Raw genomic sequence first — 22,036 nt, forward strand, 5'->3', positions numbered from 1 at the left:
ATCGGCAAGTAATGACATCGGCTGAAGTCAAAGCTCGGCAACAGGGTAACAAAGACATCGGCTAGGGAGGACGACACTTGAATAAGCTGTGCCACACCTTGGCCGGGGTGTGCCACACCTCAGTCTAGGCCATTCCTGCCTGAGGACAAGGATTTCTAAGTGCAAAACATCTCGGCAACCATGCCCGGGGTGAAGATGGGGGTCGACCAAGGGGTTCCAAAATAGTTCTAAATACAAAGGTTCAGAGGTGAACTAAGCTCAAGATGACCTCGGCTATACGCCAAGCAAGGAACAAAATCATGCAAGCAACACTTAAACAAACAAGGCAAGGCAAAACTTGCAAAACATGATAACAAGACAAGATCATGCATGAATGTATGCAAGTATGACGAGAGTAAGGTGAGGGTTGCTACAACCTTTCATTTCATTAGATTTTCTAGTCAATCAAAAAATTCTATATTTATAATTTAGTATGTTCAAATTTGTAAATCTACACTTACAATGATAGATGCTCGCGATGCAAATGATCTCGAGCTGCTCGTATGATTATACTTCACACAACCTCTCGCTTTCATCGCATTCTCTGACTTTACCTACAAATTAAAAAAAAAAATTTTGGTATTAATATACAGGAGGATGTTACTTTAGTAAATATTTTTATAAATACCTTCCAATCATCAGTTTCCCACAAATTGTCAATCATCCATTCCCAATCATCCTTTGTACAAGGATATAGTATCTGACTTTTGAGGTCAGATACATTGTCTTTTTTAAGGGATTTGTAGTGTGTGTGTAATCTACTTTTCCATTCACTATACAAAGTTTGGCACTTATGATCAATAATACATCTCACATCCACATCATTATTGTAGTCCCCAAAGTCAAAAGTTTGCTACAATTGGAAATAATAAAATTCAATATATTTTATATATCATTCCGATTAACATAAATAACATGTTAAATATATAACACATATATTTCAAATTACCCCAACTCTTGTAACAATGGACTCTCTTAACCCAAAGGCAATTTCTAGCCATCCATCATTTCGAACTGGGGCATGAACTCGAATTTGTTGACCAAGAGCAGCTGCTAGCGGTGTGGCATAATCCCCTTCTATTGCTTTGGTCAAACGATTAAGTGTAAAGGGTATTCGATCACCACGTTCCTTTCTAATCTTCTCCACATTCTTTCCTCGGGTTGGTCCTCGTACACGTTTCTTGCCCAAAACTGGAATTGATGCTACTATGACCAAAATTTTATTCAATTTAGTCGACATAAAACATGAATGCACTAAATAAATATTGAGATAAGAAATTATCATTTCATTTAAGTGGTCATTTATTTCTCACCTCCACTGTTAGTTACAGTACATGGACTTGAAAGGTGGTTAGGTTGAGTGGCGGAGGTAGGGAGCTGATCGGGCCTAGTATGTAAGGCGGGAAGATGGATAGGTTGGGTCGAGACCTCAGGTGTGCTCTCTGAATGATTAACTTGTGCAGCTACAGGTCGTCTCGGAAGAGTAAGTGTATCTTCATCAACAGTACTTCTCTTTTCCCTAGGTGTTTGTGAAGCTATTAGGCGAGCTGCACACCTATTTGTTTTCCTACCAGGACCCGTATGAATATCCTAACATAATATAAAAAAGAATTGTTAGTACATTTTCAATAATTTAAGGTTGCTTAATAAAAAATAAATTTGAAATAACTAAACATACCACAAGTAACAAGTGAAAAAAATAGAGAAATTACTTTTTAAACACACATTTATTACCTCAATCACTTGAGAATCAAAAGGCTCGCCATTATCACTTGAAGAACTCAGTCCTTCATCATCATCAAGTGGTTGATAGTCCTCGTCATTATCAGTTTCACCCACCTTTCTCTTTCCCACCCTACAACTTTCACTATTGTCCTTTTCAATAGAACCAAACATTGAATTCTTGAGGGACTTTATCCCTAGAGCATCAAATCTGATTTTATTTTTCTGGATTGTTTTTTTCCTATCCTTCTCATATTTCGTCATCTTCTGGACTAAGCCGCCGAGCTTAAGAAATGATTTACTATTTCTGGACATCTTTGTAACTGTACATATGACATATAATTAAATGAAATGAAATAGAGAAACAATGCTATGAAATTTGAAAAACAATGCCATGCAATGTAAACCAAGCAATTTATTATTAAATTATAACACTTGTCCATATAATTAAAAATTAAACACTACATATCATAATCTATATCAAGATCTATATCAGGATCTACATCAACATCAGGTTGTCTATGCAGTTCATCATCTTCATCATCATTATACTCTATGATTGTGTCATCATTGTGAACTAAATTCTCTGCCATTAGTTGATCATTGAAAATGATCTCAGGATCCATATCACCCCTGCTGTATTGAACATCATTATCTTGGATCACTACCCCAACACCATCAGTGGTTTCTTCCTGTTGAAAAGCATCATTAGAGACATCATCCCGCTCTGGTATATCCCATACTCCCCGATGCTTAACACGTTCAACGACTCTCCAATTTTTGCCTTTGCTGGTATCATTGACGTAGAATACTTGTCTTACCTGACTAGGTAGAACAAATTGGTCATCTTTATACCAAAGTCTTGTAACATCAATACTTGTGACATGTTCATCGGAGTATATTCTATTCTTGTGACCGGTGTCATACCATTCACATTGGAACAAAACCACTGTACCCCCATGCAAGTATTTCAATTCCCATATTTTGCACAAATAGCCGTAAAAATTAATTTGGTTCCCATTATGGTCCCCTTCTACGACCAACCCACTATTTTGGCAGGTACGACGATTTTCACGGTTTCTAGTATGGAATCGAATTCCATTGTAGATGCACCCAGAATAAAAGTCAATTACCGATCCAGGACCATTTGCTAATGACCACAATTCGTCAGTTGCTTCAGGTGACCCTTTCGTTCGCAAATCATTCATCTACATAAAACACCATATGACAAGTGTACTAAGTTAATGTGAATTGAAAGTTTCAACAATTGTATTCAGTTATTTTCTTTAGTATATCTTACACGATTTTTGAACCATTTTGGAAATTCTTCTCGTTGTACCCGAGTTATGTCACGTCCTTGTAGATTATGTAAAATATTCTTCTGCTCCCTACCCAAGGAAATGTGATATACGTAATTAAATTTGAGAGTTCGAAACAAAATGGAACGATTATGCATAAACGTAATTAAACTTAAATACATACTCAATATATGGCTCCACCTCAGAGCTATTGTACAACACAAACCAGTGAGCCATTTCTTGTTCATTTTGTGAAGGGTCAAGAGCCCTTGTGATAGGTGAGAATAGACGAGCATTTTGGGTAAAGACCTCCATCCCGGGACCACGTTCACCACCATCATCATTTTGTTCAGGTTTATCAATCCCTTTTAAGTACATTGAACAAAAAGTAAGACACTCTTTCACAATGTAAGCCTCAGCGATAGAACCTTCTGGACGTGCTCTATTACTGACATACCCTTTCAAAGTCCCGAGAAACCTTCAACAAAAATTGACAATGAAAATTATGCTTTTTGATGCAAGAAAATTACTTCTTAAACATTAGTCTTTTATGGGTGGATTTTTGTACAATAGTTTAGTTATAACAAATTAACAAATAGCCATATGTTCATAATGATTACCTTTCGATCGGGTACATCCATCGATATTGCACCGGTCCAGCAAACATGGCCTCATGGGGCAAGTGAACAGCCAAATGGACCATCACATCAAAGAAAGCTGGAGGAAAAATTTTCTCCAACTTGCAAAGTATGAGCACAATTCGTTCTTCCATTTTTTCCAAATCAGTCTGCCTTAATGTTTTTTAGCACAGTTCTTGGAAGAAGTTGCCCAACTCAAATAGTGTTGTACAGATCTCCTTGTTCACAAAACCACGCATGCCAATTGGTAGAAGTCGCTGAAGCAGGACATGACAATCATGGCTTTTCATGCCTGATAATCTTCCATTTTTAGAAGTCACACATCTTGAGATGTTTGCTGCATAGCCATCTGGATAACTAATCGACTTCAAGAATTCACAAAAACCATCTATTTGTCGAGAATCCAATGTGTAGGCTGCCCGAGGCTTTACAACGGATCCGTTATCTTTCCTCTGTAGATGCAATTCTTGCCTTATGCCCATTTCTTGCAAATCATCACGTGCTTTGTACGTGTCCTTGTTTTTCCCATCTATGGCCAACATCGTTCTGTAAAAGTTTTCACAAATATTCTTCTCAATGTGCATGACATCAAGATTGTGTCGGAGGTTTAATTTCTTCCAATACGGTAGCTCCCACATTATGCTTTTCTTTGTCCAATTCAATTCTTCAGACTCTCGTGGTCTTTTCTTGTTGGTAGGATCCTTTCCAAACTTGACTTCCCGTAATTGATCCAATTGAGCCATTACTTTTTCCACCGGTAAATCCAAGGATTTCTTTCTAAGCTCAGTTAAACCATCAAACTTCTTGTCTTTCCTCCAAAGGTGGTTATAAGGCAAGTAAGCTCGATGACCCACCCACCCAATCTTACCGATCAACCCACGTGACAATGGATTATCATTATAAGGAGGGCAAGACAAATAACCTTTAGTTCTCCATCCAGATAAGTCACCATACGCAGGGAAGTCATTTATGGTCCACATTACAGCTGCATGCATCCGGAAGGTCTGTTCAGTGGAGGCATCGTAAGTCATCACGCCATTCTCCCATAACTCCTTCAACTCATCAATCAATGGCCTTAGGTAGACATCAATATCAGTCCCTGGTTGATTACGTCCAGGAATAAGTAAGGACATCATGAAAAATGGGGCCTTCATACATCTCCAAGGTGGGAGGTTATAGGGCATGAGTATGACAGGCCACATGCTATAGGAAGTGCTCATGTTCCCAAAAGGGTTGAACCCATCGGTGGCTAGGCCCAACCTAACATTGCGAGTCTCCTGGGCAAACTCTGGATAATGCAAATCAAATTCCTTCCACTCTTTACAATCAGCTGGATGCCTCCCTACACCATCATCCACACGCTTATCACTATGCCATCTCATGTCTTTTGCCGTCTTCCTAGACATGTACAATCTTCTCAACCTAGGTGTCAATGGGAAGTAACGCAATATCTTGTGAGGGATCTTCTTACCCTTGCTATCATTTACTCTGTACCTAGATGCTTGACATGTGGGACATTTTTCCAAGTGAGCATTCTCCTTCCAGAATAGTACACAATCATGTTTACATGCATCGATGAGCTCGTACCCCAAGCCCAAGTCACGTAGCAACTTCTTGCACTCGTAAATTGACCTTGGCACCACGTGGCCTTCTGATAGGAATCGCCTTTGTATCTCCAAAACCTTGTCAAAAGACTTATTGCTCTACCTATTTTCTACCTTCACATGTAGCATCTGAATAACGAATGATAACAAAGTATCTGAGTTTTTGCAACTTGGGTACAAGCAACATTGGGAAGCATCTAACAATTTATCAAAATGTTGTACATCCTCTCTTTCTAGAGTATCACCCTCCATAAAATTCCCCATCTGATAGTCCTCTATCAGTTCATCATATTCATCTTCATCCTCATCATTCTCACCATTGCTTTCATCAAGGTTATTGTGTTCTGGAAGTTCATCGTGTTCTAACCAAGTGGTGTATGATACTATCATCCCACTTATGAGCAAATGAGCCTTCACACTATCATACTCCTGCTTATAAAAGTTACAACAATTGATGCATGGGCACTTAATCTCTTTAGCCTCACCCAAATGAACCTTTGCAAATTCAATAAATGAGTTCACTCTATCTACATATGGCTGACTGAATCTATCAGAAATTAATATCCAACTCCTGTCCATGTCTGATCATAAGATAGTAGTTAATATCAATAGGACACAACCTTTTATTTTTTATTTTTTATTTATTTATTCTTTAAACATGAAGACAAAGTAGTTAATATAAGTGTAGAGTGACACATCATCATCAATAAAGGTGCATCTACCTATAGGCTTTTTTAATTTTGTATCAAGGTTTCGACCAACAAATCCTTTAAAGTTCTATTATATCTGCATATATTATGTATTAAGTTAAGTGTTTTTTACATTTATCAACAAAAAAACAAGAAAATATATATATTTTTAATGTCTGTTAAATGGTAAAAGGCAGCTAGCATGGCAATGTACCATTCCAATTCATTCCAATATCTTTCTTAAAGGACATTACCTAATGGGCTCCTACAAATTAAGGGCATAGGAAAGGACTAAGGGTGGCTACAGGCCTAACCTCTGTAATATTTGTGAGAAGGGACTACATTTTTCAATTCCAACCCATATTTTCATACACGGGAACTCAAGCATTTACCACTACACCAATCAATACCCCCTCTTTGATGAAACTTCTATGTTTATCTAAAAGGGATTTTCAGGTCTCCTAAAAAGCCCTAGCACAAATTACATCCAGCCACTGCCTCTAAATTTTCTATTAATGAACCAGTTGAAAAGTCGGGAACCAAAGTGACACAAACCTCAAACTATAGGGACCGTTAGTATAATTCGCCCAAGATAAAAAGATCAAAAATAAAAAGTGCACTTTTGTAGTACACCCCAAACACTCTCTTAGCTTAAAAAACCATCTAAAACCCAACTTAAAAAACTAAGCTATTTAAACTTTTTTTGAGCTAAAAAGGAAAATAAGCTGAAAACAAAATAAGTGGAACCAAACACCCTACAATTTTAGGTACAACTACTAACGCATGTGTTTTCAAAATTTAAACAAAATAAGTTGCAAATAAGTGGAAACCAAACAGCCTTTTTATATACAACTACTAAAGCATGTGTTCTCAAATTTTAAATTAAGTTGGTTGCAAATTTTAACTACTAAAGCATGTGCTTTCAATTACTACATTGTATTTATGCTTTTATATTCACATTCAAACACGTAAAAAATCAGAAGTTGGCCCTTAAGCTTTATGGTATAATATCTTACTGCATCCTCTATTTCTAACATTACATTGTCTCCAGAGTGTTCTTATACTGGATGCAATAGACCATTTCCTTTGTGAGACAGAATTTCAACTCCTGAATAGGTGCTTCAGTGAGCAAGGCTACATGAAAGAGAATCCCAGTAAGCTTCAGCATGGAAGTGGGTTACTTAAGGTATGACAAATAAGCCACCTCTATGCCTTGGGGGCAAGGATGAAATGTCAACACTCATAGTAGGGGCACTAACAGGCTCAGAATTGGTGACTTGTATTGGGTTTAAGATGGAACAGATTTTAAAGCCTCTCTTATTCATATGCACCAGTAGAAGTGTTCTTATTTTATTACCTTACATAAATAGTCACTGTGGGTTCTTATTAATATTTGAAGTAAAAGGCCCACTGAGAAGATGAATAAATTCCTGGTGAATGGGCACATGCATCCTCTCATACAGAGGCAAATCCATGTTCTAACTTAAACGTTTGATGTGGATTCAGGTTAGGTGTTCATTAAAATTTCATATCCTTTTAGTTTTGCATTTCAAAATGATATTGTACTGGACAACCCGTAAAGGCCCCATCTTCCCCAACTCAAGCATGGAATTTGTTTGGAAAAAGCATCCTTCAGAGAACCCCAAAATCTAAATAATAGAAGAAGTGAAAATAGACAAACATAGATTCATTTAAGAAATTGAGAGAGATAAGCAGGGGCATTGAGATACAAAACAAAAAGGAACAAACCTGTAATGGGAGACTGAAGCACCGATCTCGCACGGCAGCAGCAAACGGCACAAACCCTACGATCAAGAGTGAAATCGTGAGGGAGAGAGAACTACGATCAAGAGTGAAATCGTGAGGGAGAGAGAACTACGAATTCTGAGATAAGGATGTAAAAGAATGAAATCGTGGTGATTGATTTGGGGAGATTTGATGAGGGAAAAAAAAAGGAGGGAATTTTAGGAGGGAAATGTCACCGCTGATCCCCTGATCTTTACCTGCTCTACCCCAAAAAAATAAATAAAATAAAATATTCAAAACAATTTTTAGATTTGTTTTTTTAAAAAATAATTTCAGAGCAATAAAAATTAAAATTATATTTTTAAAATTTTAAAAAGTATTTATGACCTAAAAGATTAAAAAAAAAACAAAAAAAAATTTAGATTTGTTTTTTTTGAAAAAATTTAAAATAATTTGAAAGCAATAAAAATCAAAATTATATTTTTCGAATTCTAAAAAGTATTTATGACCTAAAAGATAAAAATATACAAAAATAATAAGTTTTTTTTTTCACCCAAATTTTTTTTTAGACTTTAGTGGGTCGTGGGAGAGGCACTTGCCGTTGGTGGAGTTTGCCTACAACAACAGTTTCCAGTCTAGTATCGATATGGCACCATTTGAGGCCTTGTATGGCCGACCGTGTAGATCTCCTATTTGTTGGGCCGAGGTGGGTGATGCACCTCTGTTGGGTCCGGAGTTGGTGAGGGAAACGACGGAGAAAGTTGAGCTTATCCGTAAGAGGCTTGTTACTGCACAGAGTCGTCAGAAATCTTATGCCGACCGTAGGAGGAGATCTTTGGTGTTTGAAGTGGGTGATCATGTCTTTCTGAAGATATCACCCAGACAGGGTTTGATGAGGTTTGGGAAGAGCAGGAAGTTGTCCCCTCGGTTCATTGGTCCGTTTGAGATTCTTGAGAGGATTGGCGAGGTTGCTTATTGTTTAGCTTTACCGCTGCAGCTGTCCGGAGTACATGACGTGTTTCATGTGAGTATGCTTCGGAAGTATGAGCCGAATCCATCACATGTGTTGGATTGGACCGATTTAGTGGTTGATGAGGATGTCTCATATGAGGAGAGACCGATTCGAGTCTTGGATAGGCGGGATCAAGTTTTGCGAGGTAAAACCATCCCTTTGGTCAAAGTTTTGTGGAAACATCACGGAGTGGAGGAAGCCACTTGGGAACGTGAGTTGGAAGTCCGCGAAAAATACCCGGACGTGTTTATCGATTTGTAATCTTGTATTTAGATTTTGTATTATTGTTGAACTTAAGAGCCTTATATATGTCTTAAGTTGTAAAACGTTGAGTATGTTTTAGTAAATGGGTGTATCTTGAAACTTGCTTCATTATAGAAGTTTAGTGTAGCATTGCATATGTTGATTACATTGCTGAATGTGTTGTATATATCATGCAATTGAATATGATATGGGGATTGCTAACAATGAAAAGAATAATGCATAATAATGATACAGGTTGAGATATATGTTGTTTTATATATATTGTGAGATGCCTCTTGATAAAGAGATGAAGTGACCAGTATTGGGTCAAGCTGTTTATTATTGTTATTTAATATCTTTGGGAATTGAGAAAAACTTGTTTTTTATAAATTTATGCTTAATTTCGGGGACGAAATTCTTTGAAGGGGGGGAGGTTATAGCGACCCCGGTCTTTTCCCATATGATTATTGTATCCGGACTTAGGTTCCGTAGCTCCTGCCATTGTATTATGATTGTTACCGTCCTTTAATTTCCTATTTCTGAGCTGGGAGATGCAATGGGCAGGTTTGTAGCAGGTTGGTTGAGCCTGGGAGCAATGGGTTACTGCCCAGAATTTTGACTCTTCGCTCGAGCGAGCAGTTATTCGCTCGAGCGAGCTCTTTGTTTTTGTCCGTCGCTCGAGCCAGGGTTTCCTCGATCGAGCGACGATTGCGTTTTGTAGTTAGACCTGAGAGCAGAGGTTTCTGGCTCGAGCGAGCTTTTCTTCGCTCGAGCGAGTTAGTTCGTTCTTCGCTCGAGCGATAGTTCCTTCGCTCGAGCGTGTGTCTGGTTACAGACCTGAGGGTTTGAGTTCTTCGCTCGATCGAGTTTTCTTTCGCTCGAGCGAGCTTTTGGGTTCTTGGCTCGACCGTAGCTTCTCTGTGTCTGGTCGCTCGAGTGACCAAGTCTTCGCTCGAGCAAGCCTGTCCAGTTTATATACGCAGCAGCGGGTTTTGATCAATCTTTTTCATCTTCTTTTTTATTCCAAACCCTAGGTCCGACTTCTCTCTCTCCCTACTCACCTTCTTTCTTAGGTTTGATCTATTTAGAGTGTGTTTCTACCCTAGTTGCTTTATTAAAAAGATAGAGGGAGTCGAGGGCTTTCATTTAATCTGAACATTTGGCGAATTGGAGCACATTGGTATTTGGGCACTCATCTCTGTCTTCACCATTTGGGTTGTTTTCTTCGAGGTAGGGATTTCCTACTCCATTTTATAGGTTTTGTTCTAATTTTTGGTATTTTGATATGTTGGGGATACTTTGGTAAATTTTGGGAAAAACCCTAGATGTATTATTAAATTAATTTGTATAATTAATTCATGGAATTGGGAAAAGATGGTTAAATTCATGGAATTGGGGAATTCATTGATTTAATGGCGTAGTTGGATAATTTGAATCATTTGTCTATTGAATTGTTGACATAGTTATTTTCAGTTTAGAAATAACTGTTTTGGGCTATCGGTGGAGGATAGTTGTGCTTGTTGTAGACACTGCATGTGGATTAGGGGTAACTGAAACTAATCACATTGGTTGAGTCATTCATCTTGACTGCTGAAATAATACAGACATTATGTGTATTGAACGTGTGTTATATGTTATGTGTTTACATACATTGTTTTGTGTGGGAGGAGATAGGGGATGTACTCCATGGTTTAGGGGAAGATAGGGGATGGACCTCTAAACCGGATTTTGTTTGGGAGGAGATAGGGGATGGACTCCATTAGCATCACTTTTATGTGTGCTTATTTATATAGAAGTGTTTTTATTGATATAGCACTAAAATGTGTATCAATCTGGAAGTATGAAGTGTTTTGATTTGAGCTTGAGTCTCATTTGTTTGTTGACATTGGAAGAATGTGAATATGATATATATAATTCACTGTTGTAAGTTTGGCCAGGTTCTGAGCCATATTGATAAAGTTGGAAAGTAAAATGTGTCTTAGACAATAGTGTTATGAGACTGTAAAATGAAGTAATTGATTATCTTGGTTAACCATCTATTGAATGCTATTGCTTTATTCATTGCTTATATTTGGTTTAGTATATTTCTACTGGGCTGTGGCTCACCCTTTATGGGAACATCATTTTCAGGTTCTGGGGACAAGCTACCTCCAAGGACTTAGCTTGGAAGGACTTGGATTTTGAAGACTATTTTTAGTTATTTGTTTTTCATTATTAGTACATGTAAACACTCAAGCCTAGGGCTTTATTTATATTTGAGTTAGAACTCATACTTTTGTGTCCAAGTGTTGGCTTGGAAAGATGTAAGCCGGTAGGGCATTTACTTGATGTTACATGTAATGCTTTGTTTAGTAAGACTCTGATGGATATTATAATGAATTATTAAAGTGTTTTCTTTAAATAATGCATGTCAATGATATTTATATAATGGGTTAATTTCGAGGGCGTTACACTTTGAAAAAGTTTAAATTATCTCAAATTAATCATATCAACTTAAGAGTGTGTTTGGGCTCAATGGGTTCATTTTGTGATCTAATTCAATGATTATTTTAATTTTACAATTCAATAACTAAAATATTTAAAGCTCTTTCAAAAATTATAATAAAAAACACAAATCACTAAATCACATCATTCCACTAGCAAAACTTTTGCCGACGAATAGTGTCATCGTCGCTAAAGGTTAACTCTTTGCCCACGCCAACTTGTCGTCGCCAAAAGTAAGCACACTAATAGCAACGCTCATTGTGTTGCTAAAACATAAGCCTCGTAGGTAAAAGTTTTGAAATTTTGGCGCCAACCAAAAAATTTGGCACTAAAATAATGTTATGCGTTTTTAGCGACGGCAACAAATTGCGTCGGTAAAGGTATACTTTTACCAACGAAATTGATCACTGTGTCGCCAAAAATATACTTTTGGCGATGAAAAATTAACGTCGTCGCCAAAAGTAGTCGCCAAAAGTGCAATTTCTTGTAGTGGTATAGTGGTTTCTGGATTGAACTTCCATTTCCAATTTTATGCAATTTTCATTTTTATTTTTATTCAACTTCTATTTTTATTGAATTTACTTTTCTATTCACCTACCTTTTTTATTTAATTTCCAAATAGATCGTTAAGGTATAGTGGTTTCTTGAATGAACATCCATTTTTAATTTTCTGCAACTTCCATTTTCATTTTTTATTAACTTCCATTTTTATTCAAATGTCTTTTCTACTCAACTTCCTTTTTTATTTAAGTTCCAAATAGATCGTTAAGGTATAGTGGTTTCTCGAATGAACTTCCATTTTAAATTTTCTGCAACTTCCATTTTTATTTTTATTTAACTTCCTTTTCTATTGAAGTTTCATTTCTATTCAACTTCCATTCATGCTTCACAAATACTTTTCCAAAACAGTCAACGCAAAACTTTTATCAAAACTTAATAACATAACTTTATTAAAAATACCACTCACATAGCTCTTCAGATGTCGGGGTCAAGGCAAGTCCAAGTCCTACAAACACATGGCAAAATCTGTTGAATGCACTTCTCAAAACAAGTCTAGCATGCATGCAAATGACCTCGGCATTCTTCAAAGGCTAAGTCAAATCGAAACAAAACACAATTTCTCATCTCAGGAAAACATGCTGGGCGACTACCAGGTCTAGGCAGAGGTCCCACACCTCCTTGCCGAGGTGTTGCCTCGATGGCCACATTCAAGGAAATGAGGTCGGAAAAATCTGGGTTTCCCTCTCTTGAAGAACATGTCGAACATGAAGAACATGAACATGAGGAGGATGAATGCAAGATCATAATTTGCTATTACAAAATTTGAGATTTCATGCTATGAATTCAAAAACATTGACCTGGGTACCCATACTCGAAAATCTCATGGAAACAAACACAAAAGCATGAACCTTAATGCAAACTTTCGGATCAAACAAGGCTTTTATCCAAGAACACATGAATACTACTTTCTCTTTCTAAAACCACACTTCCAATCAATGCATGGCTTGCAAATCAGGTTTGATTATGCAATGCAGCTAGATGATTAACAAGGACTACAAGAGTAGGTCAAGAATCTAACCTTAATAAACGAATCTAACGGTTAGATCTCTAAGAATCAAGCTCGAAGATCCACTCCTTCACTCTAAAACTCCTTCTAGAGCTTCTCTCTCTCAAGGCAAAGATATGATACAAAATGATAGGTTCTACTCATTGCCGGCTGATTTAACACTCAGCTCGGACACGTGGCAACGGCTGGTTGGTTCTCCCCGAAAAGGTGGCTGACGGGCCAGACAGAGTATGGCGAAAGGGTGTTTAACAAGTAAAGCAGCATGGCACTCTGACAAGGTACTGACATCGGGTGAAAACATCGGCTCTGGTAGGTGAGGTATCTATGATCCCGATTAGGACGGACAACACTTGGCATAGCTGTGCCACACCTCGGCGTAGATGTGCCACACCTCGGTCTAGGTCGCACCAATCTGGAACAAGATCACTCGGGCTCAAGGTTAACATTTCGGCCTAGATGATACACCTCTCGGCCTTGATGATACACCCCGGCCTAGAAAATGACATCTCGGCCAATATGCCAAGACGAAGGTAGGGGTCAACCAAAGTGGTTTCAAGGTGGTTCTGGCTTTAAGGTGACCTCTGCTAGACTCACCAGAAAAGAACAAGACTCAACAAGTAAATTTCATATAAGTACAAACCAAGATAAAAATCTCATTCTAGCTAAGACAAGTCAAGAAAATTCACTACTGCAACTTAGCAAAACAAGATTATACAAATGCTAATGCCCGAGGCTAAGGTGAGGAATGAGGGTCACTACAGTCTACCCTCCTTAGAGAAGTTTGGTCCCCAAACTTCAGTTATCTTTCTCTACAAATAACTCCGGATAGCGGATTTTTATTTCCTCTTCATTTTCCCATGTAGCCTCCTTGCCATAATGCCCCTCCCATTCGATCTTTACCATTGGTATCGATTTGTTTCTCAACTGCCGCTCTTGCCTGTCAATAATTCTCATCGGCCTTTCCTCGTAGCCTAAATCTTCATTAACCACAATCTCAGAATAATCAATCACATGTAGTGGATCTCAGATATATTTCCTCAACATCGAAACATGAAACACGTTGTGGACTTGGCTTAATTCTGGCGGCAGGGCAAGCCTGTAGGCAACAGGGTTGACCTTCTCAAGAATCTCAAATGGCCCAATATATCGAGGTGCTAATTTACCCTTCTTCCCAAATCTTGAAACCCCTGTCATCGGCGAGATCTTCAAAAATACATGATCCCCAGTCTCAAATTCTAATTCCCTCCTTCTCTGGTCGGCATAACTCTTCTGCCGGCTTTGTGCGGTTTTAATCCTTTGTTGAATGAGCTTAATCTTCTCAGTTGTAACTCGAACCAGTTCGGGACCAATCAAGGCTTTATCTCCCACTTCAGTCCAACATATCGGCGACCTGCACTTCCTTCCATACAAAGCTTTATACGGTGCCATGCCAATGCTGGCTTGATAACTGTTGTTGTAGGCAAACTCTACTAACGGTAGATGTACTTCCTAATTTCCCTTGAAATCTAACACACATAGTCTGAGCATATCTTCGAGTGTCTGAATCGTTCTTTCTGTTTGTCCATCGGTCTGGGAATGAAATGTTGTGCTGAACTTCAACTCAGTTCCCAAAGCCCTTTGTAAACTCTGCCAAAATCTAGAAACAAACTTCGAATCTCGGTCTGACACTATGGACATCGGCACTCCATGAAGCTTCACAATCTCATTCATATACAGTCCAGCAAGCCGGTCGGTATTGAATGTAGTCTTGACAGGCAAAAAGTGTGCTGACTTAGTAAATCTGTCAACTATAACCTAAATTGAGTTCATACCTTTTTGCGTCCTCGGCAAACCAATCACAAAATCCATGGAGATATGTTCCCATTTCCACTCAGGGATTGACAAGGGTTAAAGAAGTCCTGCTGGCCTCTGGTGTTCTGCTTTCACTTGCTGACAACATAGACACTGGGATACAAACTCGGCTATTTCCCTTTTCATATTTGACCACCAGAAAGTCCGCTTCACATCTTGGTACATCTTGGTGCTTCCCGGATGAACGTCAAATTTGGAGCTATGGGCTTCCTGCAAAATCTTCCTTTTCAACTCTGGGATGTCGGCCACGCACAATCTCCCTTCAAACTTAAGCACTCGATTTTCAATGGTGTACCCTGGCCTTGGCTTGGTGACGAATTCATCAATTACCTTCTTGAGGAACTTATCCTCCATCTGTCTGGTCTTCACTTCCTCAATGATGGTCGGCTCTATTGAAATCATTGCCAGGCACGCCAAACTTCCAACTAAGTTCCTACTCAACGCGTCGGCTATGGAGTTTGCCTTACTCGGATGGTACTGAATCTGCATGTCGTAGTCCTTCAATAGTTCAAGCCATCTTTCCTATCTCATATTCAATTCCTTTTGAGTGAACAAGCACTTCAGACTTTTGTGGTCTGTGAAAACTTGGCAAGAAGTTCCATACAAGTAATGGCGCCATATCTTTAAAGCAAAGACCACGGCTGCCAGTTTCAAATCATGGGTAGGATAATTCTTTTCACTGGATTTTAACTGACGAGATGCGTATGCTATAACCTTACCTCTTTGCATTAACACACAGCCCAACCCCTTATGTGAAGCATCACTATAAATCTGAAATTCTTCCTTGTCTGACGATAAAGCAAGTATCGGTGCTGTAACCAACCTCATCTTTAACTCTTGGAAAGCGGACTCCCTATCCTCGGTCCATTCATACGCCACTCCTTTCTGAGTTAGTTGTGTCAGCGGTACTGCAATCCTTGAAAAATCCTTCACAAATTTCCTGTAATAGCCGGCCAAACCCAGAAAACTACGAATCTCGGATACATTAGTCGGTGTCGGCCAATTCACAACGGCTTCAATCTTACTTGGATCGACTGAAATACCTTCTTCGTTAATCATATGCCCTAGGAACGAGATACTGGAGAGCCAAAATTCACACTTGCTAAGCTTGGCATATAATTTCTTGTCTCTTAGGACTTGTAAGGCTAGTTCCAAGTGCTTCTCATGCTCAACTTCATTCTTGGAATAGATCAATATGTCGTCGATGAAAATAACCATGAACTCGTCTAGGTACGGCTTGAAGACCCTATTCATTAAATCCATGAATGCTGCAGGAGCATTGGTCACTCCGAAAGGCATTACCAAAAATTCGTAGTGGCCATACCTTGTCCGGAAAGCAGTCTTCTCGACATCCTCGGCCTTAACTTTCAGCTGGTGGTAGCCCGACCTGAGGTCAATCTTAGAAAAGACTCGTGCCCCTTGTAGTTGGTCAAGCAAATCATCAATCCTCGGCAATGGATACTTGTTCTTAATGGTTACCTTGTTCAGTTCTCGGTAGTCGATACAAAGACGAAGTGTGCCATCATTTTTCTTAACAAACAGAACGGGTGCTCCACATGGTGAAGTACTCGGCCTAATAAATCCCTTACCCAGCAATTCTTGTAATTGCAGTTTCAGTTCTTTAAGTTCGGCTGGGGCCATTCTGTAGGGTGTTTTGGAGATGGGTTGAGTTCCCGGCGTAATATCAATCGTAAATTCTATTTCTCTATCGACCAAGCAGCCAGGCAAGTCATTTGGAAAGACGTCGGGGAATTCCCTGACAACTGGGATGTCGGCTAGCTCCACGCTTCCATCCAGATTACTTAGTATACTACACAGGTAACCTCGACACCCTTTTTGGATCAATTTATAGGCCTTCATAGATGAGATTAAGTAAGGTGGGGGTACTACTCCTTTACCCTGGAAAGTAACCTCGGCATGGTTTGGGGGTTTCAATGTGACATTCTTTGAAACACAATTAATAGATGCGTGATTTGCTACTAACCAGTCCATCCCCAATATGACATCAAAGTGGGTCATGCTTAACGGCATCAAGTCAACTAATAATTCTACACCCTCAATTACAACAATACACGCCCTATAAATGGATGTAACAATCATAGTTCTCCCAGATGGGGTAGCCACATGTAACATATAATCAAGGGGTTCTTATTCTCTATTTAATTTCTCGGCAAACTCAACAGATATGAATGAATGTGTAGATCCCGAATCAATTAATATGTATGCATCTTGAAAGCAAATTGAGAGTGTACTTGACACCACTGTCTCAGCATTCGTAGTGTCTCCTGGTACCAACGTAAAAACTCTGCCCTGTCTCATTTGGGCCCTCCCGATGTTATTTCTTTGTGCAGAGCCCGAGGCGCTCCCATCCTTCTTACCATCGTCAGTTCTTGTCTTCGAACAGTCTTTCACGCGATGACCCATCTCACCACATTCAAAACAAGCTCCCGATGCCTAACCGCAAACTCCGGAATGTGGCTTCCCATAGCTTGCACACGTCGACTTAGTATTACCTTCTTGGTTCGAGTTGCTGGAGCTGCCCACATTCGCTTTCTTCTTGGCGTTAAACGGAGCTCGGCGATTATCATAGTTCTGCCTCTTCTTCTGATTTTCTCCTGAGTTCTGATATCAGTTCAAGTTAGCCTCTGCCAGGATGGCCTTGTCCAACACTCCGGCGTAGGTCGGCATATTGAGCATGTTAACTCGATCCTGAATTGGTCCACGCAATCCACTTTCGAACTTCCTGGCCTTTCTGTATTCATCATCGACCATGTGAGGCGCATATCTCGCCAACTCCGTAAAAGCACGGTCATATTCTGCCACTGTCTTGTTGCCTTGTGTCAAAGTCTGAAACTCTGTGGTCTTACGGTCTCGAACACTAAGGGGGAAATGCTTGTTGTAGAACAGCTCCAAAAATCTGGCCCAAGTCAGACCTGGGTTGCTTTCTCGGGTCATCATCCACCATCTTCGTGCATCGTCGTCTAAGGTGAATGTTGCTAATGACACCTTCTGGGCGTCGGTGCTGGGAAAAATCTCAAACAGTTTCTCCATTTCCAAGACCCACGCTTCGACTTTCATCGGCTCTATGCCTCCAGAGAATCTCGGCGGTTTCATCTTCTTAAACTCTCGGATCAGGGCTATGGTGCCGTCCCCATATAAAGCTTGTTGTGGAGGCACTTGCGGCGCTGGAGGAGGTGGAGGTGGAACTGCATGCCAGCCATTTGTCTGCTCGGCCTGGGTAGAAGTAGTACTAGCGTCTTGTGGCCGAGTTTGCCTTAACTCACGGACCAAACCTTCTACCAGTCTCTCCAATCTATCCAATCTGTCCTCGGGATGATCTCGGCCAACGGGTGGTCTACCTCTTCTCATGATGCTAAGAGTGTGCAAAATGTGACTTTAAAACAAGATGATCAAACAATATGCATGCAATAGCAAATAGTCACGCCGAAATAATGCACACATTGTCAAGTAGCAAGCATAATGATGCAATCCTAACATCAATCCTATGGAAAGTCCTATGCTCTTTAGGACTCGAAGTGTGAGTAACGTACTATAAGAAACTTGTGCTCTGATACCAATCTGTCACGACCCCATTCCGCCCCTAGTAGAATGGTGCCATGATGGCCAGTAATTCGTGATTACCGAAGGCCAACTTTCAAGATTCACACACAAACAGAGTATACATATGGGGCTTACAAATACGGAAGCAATAAATTTCAAGCTAAGTAGTCCATGAGAGCAGTGCATAAGTTTAAATGGAATGGCATACATCTTTACATAGCTTTAATACAACAAATGAAGTACAAGAAAATACATCTTGACCAAAAGGCTTCTCAGCCATCAAATACAAAATGCAATGAAATACAACTAAGAAGCATAATCTTCAAGATGCAGCAAAAATGCAAAGTCCAAAACAAGTGGCAAGTACATCTAGGCGTCACCGCCGTCCTGCTCGTCACCTACATATATATAGAGAGGGGTGAGCTTGGATACTCAGTGAATGGTACAGATAATAAAGGGGTTTACATGAATGATATCCGAAATCCTTATCAAATCAAAGCATAACACATCTTGTACAAAATCCAAGAGTAAATCAAGTTTATCTAACAAATCTTTCAAGTCTCGACAATTAAAGTCTTTCAAGGCTTTCAAGTTCCAAGGAATAATATTAACAAGGGTTGTGCTACAAATGCTTATAGTCCCCTAGCACGTACGAACTTTCAAGATTGTGCTACAAATGCTTATAGTCCCCTAGCACGTACGGACTTTCAAGATTGCCATTCAAAATAAGGCTAATGCTTGATATACAAAATAGGGATCGTCATTCATGCTTCACAAATACTTTTCCAAAACAGTCAAGGCAAAACTTTTATCAAAACTTAATAACATAACTTTATTAAAAATACCACTCACATAGCTCTTTAGACATCGGGGTCAAGGCAAGTCCAAGTCCTACAAACACATGGCAAAGTCTATTGAATGCACTTCTCAAAACAAGTCTAGCATGCATGCAAATGACCTCGACATTCTTCAAAGGCTAAGTCAAATCGAAACAAAACACAATTTCTCATCTCGGGAAAACATGCTGGGCGACTACCAGGTCTAGGCCGAGGTCCCACACCTCCTTGCCGAGGTGTTGCCTCGATGGCCACATTCAAGGAAATGAGGTCGGGAAAATCTGGGTTTCCCTCTCTTGAAGAACATGTCGAACATTAAGAACATGAACATGAGGAGGATGAATGCAAGATCATAATTTGCTATTACAAAATCTGAGATTTCATGCTATGAATTCAAAAACATGGACCTGGGTACCCATTGTCACGCCCTCAAAATAATAACATTAAACCCATCAATAGAGACATGCAATGATATATAAAAGCTCCACTTTCTTCTATTCATCAGAGTTCCATTACCAAAAGTATTACATGTTAACAACAAAAGGCAAATGCCCTAAAGGCTTACAGCTTTCCAAGTTAACACTTGGTTACAACAAAAGAGTACTAACTCATTTACACATTAAGCCCTTGGCTTGAATATACATGTAATACATAAAAGAAATAAAACAGCAAAAGTCTGCCTGCCTCTAGCCTCCTAAACTACGTCCTTGGAGGTGGCATGCTACCTGTACCTGAAAATGATATTCCCATATAGGGTGAGCCACAGCCCAATAGAAATATACTAAGCCAAATATGAACAATGACTAAAAGATTGGCAGTTGATAGATGGCCAACACTGATACTTTCCTTTATCACACTTTATGGTTTCATGACATACAAGTCCACATTACAATCCATTTTCCAATTCTTTTAAATTCTCAATTTACAACCATGGCTCAGAACCTGGCCAAACAACTCATATGAGACAGTAACTCACATTAAGTACTTTCCCATTTCATAATAGATAAGCATACTAGCTATATCACACACCAACAGATAAGCATACAAACTATATCATCACTTCCACAGATATGCATAAGAGCACTATCACACTTCCAATGACAAGCATATGAGCTCTGTCAACACATTACTAGATAAGCATATGAGCTCTATCTATAGAGTCCATCCCCTATCTCCTCCCAACAACATCCGGTTTAGAGGTCCATCCCCTATCTTCCTCTAAACCGTGGAGTACATCACCTATCTCCTCCAACACAACACAATGCATATAAACAATAATTATACACATCATCACACAATACATAAATTTAACGTATTCTTTCAATCGTCATACTCAATTACCCATTCCAGTGATTAGTTTCAGTTTGCCTAATCATCATGCATTGTCTACAACAATCAAGACTATCCTCCACCGATAGCCCAAAGCAGTTATTTCTGTACAGAAAATAAGTGCAACAATGAATATATAATCAACATTTCAACTAGGTGAGCGATAAATAATCCAACTACACCCTTTAATCCCATACCTTTCCAAGTCAATTCCTCATTTCTCATAATTAATTGTGCAAATTAATTAACCAATGTAATTAGGACATTTTCCATAATTAACATTTACAACCCTTAGGTTCCATTTTCATTAATGTTTTAACATAAATTTCACTTTTCCATGCCAAACATGCATCTAGGTTTTGTATAGCCAAAACCCCAACTTTTGTAAAAATTACACAAAGGCCCAAACTCTCTCAAAATTTCCCAACAACCCCCAACATATCAAAATGCAAAAATTTAAAGACAAAGCTCATAAAGAGGAGTAGGATATCCCTACCTCAAAGAATGACACCCAACCAAGAAGATGATGGAAACGAAAATGCTCCAAACCACGAACTTCTCGGCTCAAAAGATAGCCCTCGACGATCAACAACCCTTTTGTAAAGACCAACGGTGAGGAAATCACTACTACTAGATCAATACCTAGAGAGAAGTCAAGGTTTTAGAGAAAGGAGCTCTCAAAATGAGTTTTAGAAAAAGTAGGAGAGAGAAAGGAAAGTAAAAAGTGATTTAAAATCACCCAGCGGATAACTCATATACGCATGACCCGCTCGAGCAGAGAACACAACGCTCGAGCGCCAAGAACAAAAATCTGAACACACTCGAGCGCAATAAGGCTCGCTCGAGCGCCAAGACACAAGAATAAAGCACTTCCGCTCGAGCACGAAAACCAGTCCGCTCGAGTGTAGATTTCCACCTCCCAGAACTTATACCCAGAAAGTACTACCCGCTCGAGCGCCACCAAACCCGCTCGGGCGCCACCGCTCGAGCGTAAAAATCACATCTGCAGAAGTTTTGCAGGAACACGAAATACTGGAGGTGTGCAATCCCCGCTCGAGCGCAAAAAGACCCGCTCGAGTGGATCGCCTAAAAACTGGACAACAAGGAATTGAAACCAAGGCCTAACCAACCTGTAACAACCCTGCTCAAAACATCCTAAAACTCAATCAAGTGGAATTAAAGGACGGCAACAAGATAAATACCACTACCAACTTCACGGAACCGAGTCCGGAACACAACAGAACAGTAAAGGGACAACCGGGATCGCTATACCCATACTCGAAGATCTTATGGAAACAAACACAAAAGCATGAACCTTAATGCAAACTTTCGGATCAAACAAGGCTTTTATCCAAGAACACATGAATACTACTTTCTCTTTCTAAAACCAAACTTTCAATCAATGCATGGCTTGCAA

The 22,036-nt window shown here is 39.4% G+C and overlaps 1 protein-coding gene across 1 annotated transcript; it reads right to left on the reverse strand.

Annotated features, from left to right (window-relative positions):
- Positions 1–3,861: 3,861 nt before the first annotated feature.
- Positions 3,862–5,880, reverse strand: LOC145814168 (uncharacterized). Its single transcript, XM_082910692.1, has 2 exons — positions 5,416–5,880; positions 3,862–5,235 (listed from the first exon to the last, which is right to left on the reverse strand). Exons 1-2 carry the CDS (start codon positions 5,878–5,880, stop codon positions 3,862–3,864), a joined length of 1,839 nt encoding a protein of 612 aa, XP_082766818.1.
- Between the last annotated feature and the right edge of the window lie 16,156 nt (positions 5,881–22,036).

The sequence above is a fragment of the Camellia sinensis genome, unplaced genomic scaffold (genome assembly GCF_055761805.1).
Source record: "Camellia sinensis isolate YWXY unplaced genomic scaffold, ASM5576180v1 Unanchor1, whole genome shotgun sequence".
In the NCBI taxonomy this organism is placed as follows: Eukaryota; Viridiplantae; Streptophyta; class Magnoliopsida; order Ericales; family Theaceae; genus Camellia; species Camellia sinensis.